The sequence below is a fragment of the Genypterus blacodes genome, unplaced genomic scaffold (assembly GCF_046128005.1).
Source record: "Genypterus blacodes isolate CSIRO-AG114 ecotype Tasmania unplaced genomic scaffold, CSIRO-AGI_Gbla_v1 ptg000011l_1, whole genome shotgun sequence".
NCBI lineage: Eukaryota > Metazoa > Chordata > Actinopteri > Ophidiiformes > Ophidiidae > Genypterus > Genypterus blacodes.
In genome coordinates, this window is record NW_027466825.1 from 1,544,294 (window position 1) to 1,559,454 (window position 15,161).

The following is a 15,161-nucleotide window of genomic DNA, read 5'->3' on the forward strand; positions in this document are numbered from 1 at the left end:
TTCATTCATTATTCTTTATATTTAATTTATACATAGGTTTGATATATACATATATATATATATATATATATATATATATATATATTAAACTTGTCTACTTATCTCACAGTTATAATGAGCCGTGATACGATTTTACTACGCTCATTTACATGCAATAAACTTCAACTTCTGCCTTTTCCCGTGAAATGACACAATAAACAAAACCGGGCTTTGAAATGTGACAAGTAATATTTGTCACATTTGGCGTTTTAATTTATTTAACCATGTCTGAAAAAGTATTTTCAGTAACCAAAATGAAACTCTTGGTTTTGATCACTTTTGTCTGGTCTCCTGTAAGTTATTTTTGGTAATCTCTGCTCTCTATTGAGTGTCCAGTCAGCAGCTCTAAGACCATGTTTGTTCGAGTCTCTATTGCAGCGGTCAAATAAATGAATAGATAAATAAATAAATGGAAGATGCTGACTAGAAGTGCTGAAACCCTAAAGGCGGGCCGTGCACTCATGCGCCCCACTCCACATGTTGACAGCCTGGAAACGCAGAGCAGAGGAGTGAGAGAGACAGAGAGAGAGAGAGAGAGAGAGAGAGAGAGAGAGAGAGAGAGAGAGAGAGAGAGAGCACAAGAAGCCGGAGAGGACACAGAGAGAGTTGAACACCTCTCACCTGCTGGGAAGAAGGAAGAAACTTTCCCCCGCCTGAAACCTTTGATCCCAGCCAGAGCTCAGTCAGGGAACGCGGTTCCCATGACGCATGAGTTTACCTGAGGGCTTTTTTTGGGGAGAGAAAACATCATGGAGACTTATACGGTGCAAGATATTCTCATCAATTCCACTGATCTCAACAAGATTTTATGCAACTTTGGGATCAGGAATATATCTGAGTGTGAGGATCAGGAGGACTCCAACCCCGAGCCAAAAGGTACGGCATTTATATCTGTGTTGGCGCTACAATAACATTTTATGATACATGCATTTAAATACCACTTAACATGGCCTATTCGTGTTTCTTTTCCAAATCGATTTATTGTCGTACATACAGACAAACGTAGTACTAAACATTAACCTTAGACGTGTTTAAATTTACGCAAAATGCATCAAATCTTACTATAATTTAACCCTCCAAAAAACGAGGATTTGTGCATTTGTTATCGACAGCGCGCCTTACGCATGACTCAAGTCCATAACATTCTGCCACGTTAATGGAGACACAGCTGACTTAAAATAAAGCAGTACCCCTATTATACATATAATTGCTTCATATATAATATAACAATAAAGAACCGAATGGCACAAACACACAAGAAGCCTGGATGATTCATTCATAGTAGATATTTCAGGAGTATTACTGAGCTATTTTGTGGTGCAGACAGACCTTAATTGTGCGTTCATGTGTGCAATCATGTGTCTGGTCTTCTCAGATATCAACGAGTCTGTGAGGATCTTCCTCTACAGCCTCATCTTCCTCCTCAGTGTCGTGGGCAACAGCCTCATCATCACCGTCCTGGTCAGGAACAAACGCATGAGGACAGTCACAAACCTGTTCCTGCTGTCCCTGTCTGTCAGCGACCTCATGGTCTCCCTGGTGTGCATCCCCTTCACACTTATCACCAACCTGATGAAGAACTTCATCTTCGGCACTGGCATGTGCAAGCTGGTCATGTACTTCATGGGTGAGTGAAAGCAGAAAGGGATATTTTCCTGATGAACTAGAGATAAAATATACAATTAATAAATTTGACTTTCCAAGGTGAATTAGTGGAAAGTGAGACAGAGAAGTCAATGAAATTCGATTGTGTGATGTGTCCAAAAAGTCTAAAATAGATCGAGTTTCCTTCCAGTAAAATGTGTGAAAAGTCCCAGCCCCCGTTTCAGTTACACAACTGCCACTCTGACTTCAAAAGGATTAAACTCTGCATATCTTTGTACGTAACAAAGGGTGTTTCTGTGTTGACATTTGTGTGAGCAAGCCGTTGTGTCCCTATTATTACTGTTTATGTTTGATTTTTGCCAACATATTGTGCAATCATCTGTTGCAAATTACACATAACTCCGAGTCAAACATTTGTTTATGAGCAGATGTATGACAGGAAGATGACGTACTGTATGGTGTGAAGGCTCTAAATCCAAAGCACAGAAATGTTTACTTTGGGGAAATGGTAATGGCTAGGAAAACCAGTTAGACTTGCAGAGTAAATTATAAACAAATACAAATGTTCACCAAAATAGTTAACTTCAACAGAACAAGGCAACTCGAAAGCACAACTCATCATCTTTGACCTACTTAAATATGACCAAACTGTACATAAATAATATACAAGGCCCATTTTTTTGCGATGGATCTAAATTATTAACACTCTTTTAATAGAAAAAAAAGAAAACTGATAATAAATGGGACCTCCAGGTTTCCTGAAATAAAGACCATGATCCAGACTGTCCAGTAAGTAGAGTTGTTACAATAGGCAAATGGAAGAGAGGTGAGTGGGGGGTAGCTACCAACCTTACTGAGAGAATGTGCCTCACCTGAATCAAATTAGAAAGTGGTAGTAATTTGTAAGGGCAAAAAAACTGCTTAGAAGACAATTTAGTTTTGAACATGGAGATGAATATTTGACATCCAAATTCAGGTTCATGGCCACATTTTCTTCTTCTGCTGGCTTTGAAATGAAGTGCAGCTGTCACAGACGTCCTAATTTCACCCATATTTCATATAGCTGTTTCATCTGATTGCAGGCCCGTCAGGAAATGTAATTTTCATTGCGTAAGTGGATATTTTTCCCCTTACTTCCTGTTGCTCCGCTTAGCTAATCACATCTCTGTCATCCGGGGTCGTTATCTCATTTGTCTGCGTGATTATTTGTTTAAGCGTCGCCCCGCTTGGATTGTGCATGATGATAATTTGAATGTATTTATAGCTCTTCTTGTTATAATCACAGTTTGTTAACACTGATATGACAATAGACAGTGATCAGTGTGTGCTCTGTCTCCACTCAGAGGTTAAAATTCATGGCGACAGAGCACTTATGTCCCATAACGTCACATGCGGTTCAGTCATAGTGATATGTTATTAGGATGCCAGCCATTGTTAGTGCTAGATAGCTTGTGGACAGGGGGGAAGAACACATGCTCACAGTCTGACAAACAGCTTGGTGACTGGAGGAACGCATCTCCAGCATCTACGGTGGATCATTCTGGAGCGTTCATTGTGGTTCAACGACAATGGTTGAAGGAATAAAGCATTAAAGTATAGCAGCTGTACAGATAAGAGGAGAGAAAGGAGTAAAAGTAAGAGAGATGAAGGAGTCCATCTGGATAAGTAAATGGGGGTGATATTGTTTGTTAGTTGGGAAAGACGTCAGGTATTCAGAATTGCCCTCATCTGTCCTGCAGGTGTGTCTGTGAGCGTGTCCACCTTCAACCTGGTGGCCATCTCATTCGAGCGCTACAGTGCCATTTGCAACCCGCTGACCTCCAGGACGTGGCAGACCAAGTCCCACGCTGTCCAGGTCATCACTGCCACCTGGGTGGTGTCCTTCATACTGATGCTGCCCTACCCCATCTCCAGCAAGCTCAAGCCCTTCACCCGCCGCGACAACTCCACCGGGCACATGTGCCGTCTGATGTGGCCCAATGACATCATCCAGCAGTCCTGGTGAGCTGGTTCTCAACAGAACAAGTGCATTAGGGAGTACACGCATGTACTCAGATTGTGCGCTTCATCAGACCCAACTTCAGATGGCCCAGTATTGATTTTGTTAGTCTGTTAGTGCTGATGACCTTGGGGGAAATCATTGGACGAGACACACAAAGGTTTACAGATCTGACCTGAAGCACGAGAGAAGAAAAGACTAAATTCTAATCTCATCTACTATTTACAGATTAGACACACCGAATGCTTATTTTCTTTCATTATTGCCTTGTTTTGGTGTGTTTCCTTGCAGGTATGTGTCTCTTCTGCTGCTGCTCTTCCTGATTCCTGGGATTGTCATGATGACAGCTTATGGACTCATCTCCAAGGAGCTCTACCGTGGCGTCAGGTTTGAGGTGTCCTCAACATCCAGAGGTACGAAAAATAAACTTCTCAATGAAATCCTGATCCTTGAGAAATGCAGTCCTGGTTCTATGGAAGGTCGCACGCACTAAAGTCTTTTCATGGTGTTGTCATATTTTGCCCCTTGACAGAAAGACAATCCAGCACCAGCAGCATCAAGCCTGGTGACAGCGACGGTTGTTACCTTCAGCCATCTAAAAAGAGCATGATGTTGAAAGCTGCAGCTGACACCGTCGACAAAAAGCCTAAGCCAGCTCGCATATGCAGCAGCAATTCTACAGCCAACCTGATAGCCAAGAAGCGTGTCATCCGCATGCTCCTGGTTATCGTCTTCCTCTTCTTCCTCTGTTGGACCCCTGTGTATGTGGTGAACGCGTGGCTGGCTTTTGACCGGCGCCTGGCCAGACACCTGACCGGTGCGCCCATCTCCTTCATCCACCTGCTCTCCTACATCTCGGCCTGCGTCAACCCCATCATTTACTGCTTCATGAACAAGCGTTTCCGCCAAGGCATGCTGGCCACCTTCACCTGCTGCAGCTGCATCGAGGAACAAAGTGGAAACGCAGGGCGCGGCAGTTTTGCAAGGTCACCCAGAGGTGCAATGGCTAAAAGGGAGGTCCCCGTAAGGCCGAAGAATGGCCATACCCCGGCAAGAGAACCCAGCACTGCCATTACATACACTGGCATACGTGCATCCGCCTGGAGTGAGCCGAGTTGAACTGGATTGATGTTTACGTAAGAACAATGGCCTGAGTCCAAACATGTCAAGGACAGTGTGTTCGACTCCAACCTGAGGGCCATCAAAGTCCTTATAGGGCTAGTAAATGTCCAAATATGTTGCTTTAGCTTTAAGTCTAACATGACATGGGTACATTCAGTACTTTCAACAGTTACAGGATCCAAGCTGTTCGTCTGTTGTAAAATCCCATCAGGCCCAATAGATCTACACACACACAGTGTCAGACAGTTTTCAAACCAGTTTGTGTCGATCACTTTGTGACCCCACCCCTCATTCACGAGGACAAGACACCATAGCAGAGACGTGTATTCATTTATGTAAATAGGCTTTCATTTGTCAGCAGCTGCTGCGTATCGCACCGCAATCCGTTAGTAGCTTCAAAACAATCCTCTAAGTGCACAAATAGTTCTGCTCATAACCTTGACCCAGAGTGTGTGTGTGTGTGTCTATGTGTGTGTGTCTTCAGGGTTTGTACTGTGCGTCCAATGGGAATTGGAGAGGCCTTATCATGTTGTGGGACTGTGACCACCTGCATCCCCTCTTCAAAGAGCAAATTCCCAGCATTACCCGTCCACCCACCCGATCGTCTCATAATGTTAAATATAGCAGCGAATGTAGCAAGTTATCTCCATTTTGTTTTTGCAATGTTAATTGTACGACTTTGCTGTTGTTCTGTGAATTCGTAGGTTTAACTTCAACTATGAATCTTTCCAGATATGTTTTGTTACTGTATGATAATGTAGCCATTTTGACAGCAGTCCTGTTAACCTGTAGACAATACGTGTTTGCGTCTTTGTTCGAAGACACTGAAGCAAAAGGCCAAATGTTCATTGCACATAGCATCAAGTGTCAGCTGCTAAATGTAGGAATTACTCTACTGGTCTTTGATATACATCTGGAAGCGTCCATTAAATGCTATTGTGTTCTCTCTGATATCATTTGCCAACCACAATCCACAAAGCCCATTGGTGGTTAATCCGCAGCTGGTTGACCATATAAGGACGTTGAATGTACAGTGTGCATCTGTTGCTACGAAGATTTTGGACGGAGCGGCTTGGCGCTTTCAACGGCTTTAATAAAGTAAAGGCCATCAGGTCTCTTACAAGTGGTGGAAAGAGCAGGGGATTCCACTGGGACCCGTTCCCAGGGATAAAAGCTCCATTTGGGGTTGGTAGATGCCCAACGCCCCACCTGATGTCACCCTGTGGGCACTGAAGCAACCTGGCACCTGAACAACATGAAAGCAATTCAGCTGAATGTCCAATATTACACATTAACTAGTTTGTCAAGTGTCAGTGCTGTGAACATTCATTCAGCTGAAACGTGAATTACAATGTATGGACTGCTTAAGCTTGTGAATAGTATTGATTAAAAACATAAACAAAGTGAGATTTATATCACTTTTTATTTCTCATTTTTATGCCAATATTGCAAGTTTTTTTCTCGTTTTTTATTCTTTTAATGACATACAGTTTTGAGCATGATCTGGAGCTGCAATATGTACAAAAAACAAACTAACGTATGTTATCAAAAAACCGTCCCCTTGTTTTGACGTTATTGCTAAATGTTACAAACGGCACAGGTTTCTACCATCAGCAACCCTTTGAGCACTGAGTATACTACCACAATGACACCTCTGCTTACCATTTTACTAGCATAATACACCGATAAAGTGAGAGTGAAAGGACGTGAAGAGGGGGAAACGACAACTGAAAAACGTGATCTGACTGCAGCGAAGCTAAGCGTAACACAGGCTGCTCGATAGAAAAAAAATGGAGGGAAAAGGCGAGAGATTTTTCCAAATGTACATACATAAACATGAGCGATGAAAAGTGAGGATGAAATGTGTGAGAGAGGGAAAAGAAAGGTTAGCGCTCTGTAGTGCAAACAGCCAAATAGTCTTAAGGAGAAGTAAGGCTGAGTGCGACAGAGAAGGGCTCCGCTCCACACTCCTTTTTGTTTAAAGCTGCCTCTCACTCTGCCCTGTTTTGTTTAGCAGTGCATGAAAACTACATTATAAAAAAGACATTTGGCATATTAGAGGATACATACATTGTTCAGAGCTCATTATTAAAAAAAAAAAAAAGAAACACAAGTACAGCTGCTTTTGGAAGAGTCAAACCAATGTGACCAGACACACCGAGAGAAAGGAAACCAGTTTAGTTCAGGTATTTTGTTAGAAAAAACGAGATGGCGCAATTTTCGGAAAAGCTTTGTCGCCACGGTAAATACAGCTCATGTATAAGAAGGCATGTAACATTGTTGACCCCATTTTTGACCCCTGTGTGAACTGTGTGAACTAGTTTCCTTGTATGTTTTGAAGAGAACTGTAAACCGGCTTGGATTGTCAAGGGGGGCCATATTGTAAAAGTATGCATCGGCCCGTTTATTCGTTTGGGCGCGAGCGACGAAGAGGAGGCCGGGGGTGGTTAGTCCGAAGAGGCAACATGTAAACAAAAGACAAAAGAAAACAGAAAACAAAACAAAAACAACCCCGCCGAAATATCCAAGCGCGAGGGTGGGGTGGTTGGGCGACACTGATGGAGAGGCTACGTTAAAACTCGCAGAATTTAGCGCTCACTCTAGTAGACGTAGAAAACACACTCAAGTTAAAAATCTACAGTAAGATTTCGTGACCTCCATCCTGCAGAGTAAAGGGTTTCGCCGTCGCCGCGGAGATCGACGGGAAGAATCGCGAATTGGTGTGATGCTACACGACCGCTGCAGCACCGGTTAGTGACGTCGTTTATCGTTCCAGGACAGACAGGAAGTGGCCTATTAAAAATACACTCCCAGGCCACCGTAGGCAGCACGGGCAATAATGCACTTTTTTTTTCTTCTGACAATGAATAAGACAAGGGTGGGGGGGCTTTGTATCAATAATTTAAAAAATATCAATATTACAATATAAAACATTTAACATTAATGACGGACAGGCAGGTGCGGATGACGAAAATGGGGGCATGACTTACGTTTTTCTATACATTGATGGGGTGCAAGTGAATCCTTTTTGCTCCTTTTCCTATTTCAAGGGTTTATGAAAAAAAGTCAAATACTTCAGACATTCAAGTTACAGTATCATTGTTCTTCCCCGGAAGTGTATACAGTTGTACTGTCACACCAAAATCACGAGTATTGCCATTGAATGTTTCTCCACAACAATCGCATTCTTTCCATTTGGATCCTTGTGGAAGACGGCAAAGACCCTGAAGAGTCTCAGGGTCTTTTGCTGAAGAGCGGCGGGAATACACTTTGAAATGGAGCGAGTCTGACTCAATATTCCATTATAGCGACTACGTTGACAGTCACATACCTCCAACACACACACATACACGCACGCACATACATGTACTTGCTGGCTGGTGAACTAGTACTCAGGCGGACAAAACGATGACATAACAAGAAATGACCTGTACAATATTGCTGCGTGTGTTTGGAAATACACATCTTCAATAATACACATTTAGAAGGCCTTTTATACTTCTACAGGAGACTGGGTCGCCATGGACACAGGTGAGTGCGACTATTCCGACAGTGAGTTTACATGTACACACACTTTCTGCGAAGAGAAAACCACAGGGAATCCTTAAAAAGGCTAAGAAGGCTGAAAAGAGCATACAGCGCTCGTGACACATTGTACCAAAAGTGAAGGGTGCTGTGCACCATGAGAGGATAGAAACCTAAATGTACACCAAAGTGAAGGTCTAGAGTTCCTTCAGAAGGCTGCTTTGCATGACCGGGAGGCTTGTGGAGCCGCAGCAGGAGCTCGCATAAGCCCCAGCGAGAAGAAGCACAGCACAGATATTCAAAAATCAGTCGGGGAAGGTGAAGGACTTGGTTTTTCTGTGTTTTTTCTTTGAAATTGAAGTTATCGGTAAGGCCACATCAAATTGAAAATGTCAGTCTCGAACATGCCGCTTTTGGAAAACCGCTAGAGTTGAATGCCACCGTGAGTACAGCACACATTGGAAGACACCGCGCTGGGTGCAGTTCAGAGCATAAGGAAGGTTTCACTGCATTCCTCAATATGTTAACAGTGAGCAATAGAGCAACATGATCTTCAGAACAGATACAGGATATCAGATATGTGATTGGTTTGACTGTGTACACAGTAATAATATACAGTACTAAGGCTATTCTCTTAAGTCAGTGACTACGCTTATTACGTTATTGTGAGAAGATTTTTCGTAACCATGGAAGTCTAGTTTCTGATGGGTTCTGCAAACGTTGCTATGGCTCCATGTGAGATGTACTGATGTGTATATTTCCAAAGGAGACATAGCGAACATAGAGTATTGCAGGCAAGGCAGAGGCGTTGCTTAAAGCTTTTCTTTTTAAAGACTTCATAAAAACCAATGATAAAAATAGGCCCTCTGAGGTTATTCCCCAATTTAAAAAAATAAAATAAAATAAAAAAAGAGACAACCTTCGGTTATGTAAATAAACAACCCAGACTTCAGATTTTCCCCCAACAGAAGAAGCAAGAGTATCAAAACAACGCGTTCCGTCCAGACACTGAAGAAAGCAGGCGTTTGTAGTAAGGTCGCAATGACAAACAGGTTGGGATTTTGGACCTCAAGGGGGGAAAAGCCCGAGCTCAGAGGAAGAATAGAAACTATTTGGTAACAAAAGTGTACTATATGTTTAATACAAAAAAGGTATGGAGAAAAATGTACCTTTACTAAAGCTTATACAAGATCCTTGGTCCATAAAAACTATGTTATCGTCACGTTTTATGTGTCCCTCTGCATCCTTGCACTACCGCCGACAACAACACATCCAGCCCCCTGTCACAAACCACAAATCAACGCAAAACAAAACAAAAATGAAACAAAAAGGAATAATAATAAACAAAGTGGAGGGGGGGGGGAAGGGGCCGCGCAAAAAAAAAAAAGACTTTTTTTCTTTCTTTCGTCAACGTTTCTTTCTTCTACGCGGTGGATGCATTGTTGTTGTGGTTTGCGTTCTGGCGGCTGTAGGAGGGTGCTGGTGCTCGGAGCTTTCAGGACCTCTGCTTGTTCCAAACACCAGGACAGAAAAGGCAGGTCCCTTTAGAAACCACAGGAGGGGCGACGAGGCAAGGAGAACTCTCTCTTCTTGTCCACTGACAACTTTTGATGTCAATCCTCCTTCAAATTTCCCCTGGATTTGCTCCTATTTCCCACCAATTTTTCCGTTTCAGCTTCTTTGAATCCAAAATTGCAGCACTTTTAGAGTGAGTCAGTTTTTTTTTAAATTTCCCCATAGTCTTTATACACCTTATGGTATATTTACTCTCAAGGCATATTGTGCGTGGCCCCTGTGTGCGTTAGGAGACCACAGCTGCTGCGGCGGTGGAGGACGAGGACGTGACTCCGGCGTTGGAGGTGCTGTTGGGGCCATAGACTCCGGAGTTGGGCTCCTGGCTGGTGTTGTTGCTTAGCAGGGTGGAGTTGCCGGCCCGCAGGATGGCCCCGGCGGCGCTGCAGTGCGGCCGCGGCCCGGGCTCTGGCGTGTAGGTGAAGGTCAGTGTGGTGGAGTAGATGATGCCGTCGTTCCTCACCAGCGTGACGGGCACCTGGACGGGCTGCCGCACCCAGCGCCAACCCTCCCGGAAGGCCGAGATGTCGGGCACCACGCACAGCATGCTCTCCGCACATCTGCCGTAGGTTTGGATGTTGATGTCGAAAGAAGGAAAGGAATAACAACAAGGAAAAATGTTTGAGTGTCTTCAAGCCACGGTTATGAAATGTTAGATGAAGGTCACTTTATCCTTGAATATGATCCATTTAAGTGGCACCCAGAGAGTACTTTCATTATCAGCTCTTCCCATTCATCATTTAGTCTATAAAAATACTGATGAATGCTCTTCACAAGGTTCCAGAGTACTTTTAAAGGTTTTAAACTGAAATGAAATGAAAAATTAGGCAAATGTTCACACTCTTGACCTTGGAGTAGTGAATATTGAATACTTGCCATATTTACTTCATCCAAGATTAAAGCTACTAAACTATCAAATGGTTGTTGATCAACTGTTGTAACTACACTTAAAAAAGAAAACCAAGTACAGCTTTTTTAAATATGTCCCAGCAAAAGGATGAAAAGAAACGCTCAATATTATAAAAGAGTGAATGATTATGAGGATTTCGATTATTATTCCCAACATTTCATGGTATATTAGTGAAGTGAGACGAGTGTGCGAGTTTCCATATTGTCATGGATTGTGGGAGGTCCCCACGTTTAGCAGATGGTGGTCCCCAGAGTCTTTCATGGTCGTTTATCATGTTTCTCACTTAGTTGTAGGTGGGCAGCACTGATAAACACAGGAAACCTAATCCGTCCGCCATTTTATGAGGGTTTTACGTTTCATTCCTTTTGGCTTTGGTTTTAAAACTGATGTGTGATCCAAAGTGCTTTTTTAGTTTTAGTGAATGCAACATCTCTGCTGTTCTGATTTAAGAGCTCATTTCTAGTATGCAATAGAAGCAAAGGCCCACCTATACATGGTCTCAGCCTCGACGTCTCCGAACCAGACCCGCAGATTTGGAGTGAAGTTCTGTCCTGTCAGCTCCAGCATGGCGACGTCCCCGCCGCCATTTAACTGCACGGAAAGAAAACAATCCAATGACCTAAACTGATATGGAAAAACGGCAAAAACAAAAACCAGAGAGCCTTTTCTTGGCAGTCTTGCGTACCTGTAAGCTCTCTACCACAGGCACAGGGGTGACGGGCGCGTGAACGGGGCCCATGCCCTCGTAGAAAGTGTACTCGGCCTTGTCCGTGCTGATGATTGTCCAGGAGGCGCCGTCATTGATCATCTCCTTGTTTGGTTCCTTTGGGCATGGAGTGGCCTAAAATGGGAAGAGGGGAAGACACACACTTTAATTACACGTCACCAGCATGAGATGGCAGACACAAAAGGCTCTAAGGGGAGACTAACTTGAAACTGGATGATCCTTTCTTGGGAAAGGCACAGGTACATGCGTTCCGTGTCCTTCAAGTAGAAGGCACACTTATGGAGCTGGGAGACCGGGTCGTCTGCATCCAGTAGCGCCGTCTGTTTGTCCACCTTCCGGATGATCTAAAAGAGAGATAAAACACTTTCCTTCACACACATATACACACATACCGCACATGTAGCGGCCGGTGTGCTGAATGAAAGTGTCTCTCTCTCTTAAATGTGTCCGTTACCAGTCTGGGGAGGGCCATGCCGGTGACAGAACACACCAGCTTGACTGTCTGACCGTAGTGGATGTAACCGTCTCTCACAGTGAACTCCTCTCCTTCCGACTCCTCATCATCCACTAAAAGGAAACGGGATGAAAGCGTGTCAAGTGCTGCGGCCAACTTCCCACATCAATCCATCCTTTCCTGCTTGTTTATAATGAAACACACTTTACAATGCCTGGAATAAGGCCAGGGGTTGTGTCTACAATGCGCAGAAAGTGTGTGTGTTAGTGTGGCCTAACAGTGAACCTCTGTATGATCTAGTTTATGTGACTCTACGATTAATTTTTCCATTTATGTTAACCTTTCAGTGTGTACATGTAAACACACACAGCGGTCACACTTCTGGCTGAGTGGGACTTACACAGGTGGATGTAGAAGGCCCCCCACTGCTGGGAGCTGGCGTGGAAGTTCCCCCCCTCCACATGTAGATAACGCGTGCTGACCGTTTGGGACCGCAACCGGTTGAACAGTGCCACCTTGGTCCCTGATGCAATACACACTGCGCGAAAACAAACAAGAGCAAGAACATACACACACACACGGCAGTTATATAATAGTCCCCACAGAAACGGTGGCTCACAGGTCAGCTGTGTTAGCAGTATGATAACAGGTGAGTTTAGCCATGAAATAAACAGGCAGCTGCTCCATGTGTGTTTAGCAGACAAGAATGACTGCTGATGGAGTGAGGTTACACTGCCCTCTAGCGGCCGAGCTCAACATGACCATCAATGCAAAAAGCAGCTGGAATATGATGAGAAGGCGTGTTTAAGACCAGATCTATGTCACTGCTGTGATAACAACACAACTGAAACACACAAGCATATGCCAAACTCACAGTCTGCGTTCTTAAGCGACTGCTTCTTTTTGGAGGGCTTGGAGATGACTTTGATCCTCTTGCTGAGGAAGACACCGATGTCCGCACTGTTGCCGTAGAACATCTTGACGGACAACATGAAGTGCTTTCTCTTGTCGGAGTCGGATATGTACAAGGTTTTGGCTGTGCAATAATTCTGTTGGATGAGAGTTGGAGAAAGGAGGAGCAGAGGAGAGGAACAGTGAGATGTTGGAGCTGGAGAGAAAACCTATTCACATATTAATGAAATGTCATGAATGCGTAGGACTAACAACCTGGAGACAAAGGTGTTTACCTGTGGTAACATCTCGTGTGTCAGTGGTTTTTGTATTAGCAAGTAAGAGAGTGTGTGTGTGTGTTTGAGGTGTTTTGTACCTTTCCCTCTAAGTTAAGCTGCTGCATTTCTTGGTCGCTGTTGCCGATGCCGATGAAGGCGCAGGGCTGCGACTCCTGCTCTGAGCAGCCGTCTCGCTCCATCTGCTCCTTCTTTTTCTTCCAGCCGCTGCCCATCAGGTACACGCAGGGGGGAGGGCAGAAGAACCTGGACAACAGCGCAAAGATACATGACTACTTGGGTTCACCTCACAAATCTGAAACCCTTTTTTACTTGTTCAACAGTAATCTCTAATGTAGGTTACATTAGGGGTGCAGGTGTATAAGTGGAGCTGTTTAGCACTCAAACCTGGAGATATGTCATCATTCTTATTCAACCATACAAATGCACCAAATACTAATTTAATGTTACAATTAACAAAAAAAAAAAAGAGTGAGTGTAGGCATATCAATCCTGATACACTGGCCAATGTGTAGTGTTCACTTTACACCAGAAGAGGGCAGAGAGGCACCAAAATACAACCAGAGTCAGAAACCTAAGCTTTAAGGTGTAAAATGTGAAACTCTTTCACTATGTTCAAAGCTCAACATGGCAGAATGGGCAATTATCAGGTCAGCATAAACAACAATAAACCTCCATACGTTGCCATGGAGGTTTATTCACCTCGGACACTGGTAAGTCATCTTGTGTCTTTGTATATTTAGAAAAGGATTGCCATCAATAATCTTTGAATACATTTTGGTGTGCGTGATCGGGAACACAAAAGCTACTTGTCTGGCAACATCAGTCTCTGTCTGTGTGGGTCTTTGACGACAACAGATGGAAAGAGTGCGCCGTCTTTCCTTGTTTTGGTGGTGACAGAAATGATCAAAGGTGTGAGACAGACACCCGTGTAAAATCCCCCGTGTGGCTCTGCCGTCCAAAGGATGTTAACATACTGATATGTGGCACAGAGGAGCAGAAACCCGAGCGTACGCGCTTGAAGTGAATACGGTGAAAATGCCTGCGGGAGGCGCATCGCAGGTTTCACTCTCAAACGCCTGTCATGTGCGATGCAGCAGGCAGGTCTATTTTTACCTGACAACCCAGGTTCAAGTCCCGTTCAACATGCGTGTGCTCTACTGGTGTATCCTTGAGCAACGCAGCTTCACTGGATTCTTGCATGTATATATAAAACGCATTTGTCCCGAAGCTCTGTTGTATTTGTCTGTAACTCAGAGTGGAAAAAAATATTTGTATGTTGGTGTCACTTTAACTGAACAAGACAGCCAGAATCAACCTCTCCCCACTCTATCTGTCTTCCCTGTGGCGCTCCAAACTCTCCGAGGTGTCTCCGAGTTGGCTCGCGTCGGCTGATTTACCGGGAGATGGAATTGATGAGATTGCTGGCAGGGCTGCCGCTCGCCCAAGTAAACAAGCGGGAGTATTGGAAGGGGAAAGAGTTAGAGGATGATCACCACGGTCTCTGTGACTCTAGAGAGAAGGAGGAGGTTCGATATCTAGCGAGCATCCAGCACTCCATCTTTGAACAACAGAGAATCTGTTAAAGGCATTGTGAGGGAATTCTGACAAAAGCCAAACGATGCTCCCCAAAGGCCAATCTGTGCGTTTGTCCGTGACCTCTAAAGCCTTTAAAAGCTGCGTAGCTACAGTATGCTCTTGTCCCTGAGCTCTTTCACCTGAATGCTCTGTGGATTTCACCCGGACATCCTCAAAGGACCTTTTATCTCCCTGATCCCCAGCTCTCTTAACTCCCTCTCTCGTTTCCTTCCCTTCCGCAGCCTTCACCTGCACGTGGCCTTTGCCGTGAAGGTCACTGCCTCATTTCCTCCTCTGACCCCCGAGGACATGAAAGGCCAGACGGGGTCAGGATCCCCGCAGCACACGGGGGCCTCCGCAGGAACGTTTGTTTATCGTTCCCCACTCTTTCACGTCACACCTCATGAGTCTTTGTCAGCTTGATGTTGAATAGTAACAGGGAA

The 15,161-nt window shown here is 44.3% G+C and overlaps 3 protein-coding genes across 4 annotated transcripts in view; 2 read left to right on the top strand and 1 right to left on the bottom strand.

Moving 5' to 3' along the window:
• Positions 1-713: 713 nt before the first annotated feature.
• On the top strand, positions 714-4,872 carry cckar (cholecystokinin A receptor). The gene is made up of 5 exons (XM_076161329.1): positions 714-915; positions 1,415-1,666; positions 3,384-3,645; positions 3,935-4,056; positions 4,176-4,872. The coding sequence occupies exons 1-5, from the start codon at positions 789-791 to the stop codon at positions 4,760-4,762; spliced, it is 1,350 nt and encodes a 449-aa protein (XP_076017444.1). The 5' UTR covers positions 714-788; the 3' UTR covers positions 4,763-4,872.
• Positions 4,873-6,169: 1,297 nt separating this feature from the next.
• Positions 6,170-15,161, bottom strand: part of rbpjb (recombination signal binding protein for immunoglobulin kappa J region b) — a 34,050-nt gene continuing 25,058 nt past the window's right edge. For both annotated transcript variants that reach the window (XM_076160099.1, XM_076160108.1), the window contains exons 4-11: positions 13,221-13,386; positions 12,828-13,002; positions 12,354-12,491; positions 11,954-12,066; positions 11,703-11,843; positions 11,458-11,613; positions 11,260-11,363; positions 6,170-10,422 (exon numbers count right to left, since the gene is read on the bottom strand). In XM_076160099.1, coding sequence (XP_076016214.1) covers positions 10,092-10,422; positions 11,260-11,363; positions 11,458-11,613; positions 11,703-11,843; positions 11,954-12,066; positions 12,354-12,491; positions 12,828-13,002; positions 13,221-13,386 — 1,324 coding nt within the window. In that variant the 3' untranslated portion in view covers positions 6,170-10,091. The remainder of the gene's footprint in view (positions 10,423-11,259; positions 11,364-11,457; positions 11,614-11,702; positions 11,844-11,953; positions 12,067-12,353; positions 12,492-12,827; positions 13,003-13,220; positions 13,387-15,161) is intronic.
• The window catches only part of naa38 (N-alpha-acetyltransferase 38, NatC auxiliary subunit), a 127,676-nt gene continuing 123,890 nt past the window's right edge, over positions 11,376-15,161 (top strand). The window contains exon 1 of the mRNA XM_076160128.1: positions 11,376-11,381. The gene's annotated coding sequence lies outside the window, so the exon portion shown is untranslated. The remainder of the gene's footprint in view (positions 11,382-15,161) is intronic.

Coding starts and splice junctions, on each gene's coding strand:
- cckar (XM_076161329.1), top strand. CDS start 789: ATGGAGACTTATACGGTGCAAGATATTCTCATCAATTCCACTGATCTC. Junction 3,646..3,934: donor GACATCATCCAGCAGTCCTG/GTGAGCTGGTTC, acceptor GTTTCCTTGCAG/GTATGTGTCTCTTCTGCTGC. Junction 4,057..4,175: donor GGTGTCCTCAACATCCAGAG/GTACGAAAAATA, acceptor GCCCCTTGACAG/AAAGACAATCCAGCACCAGC.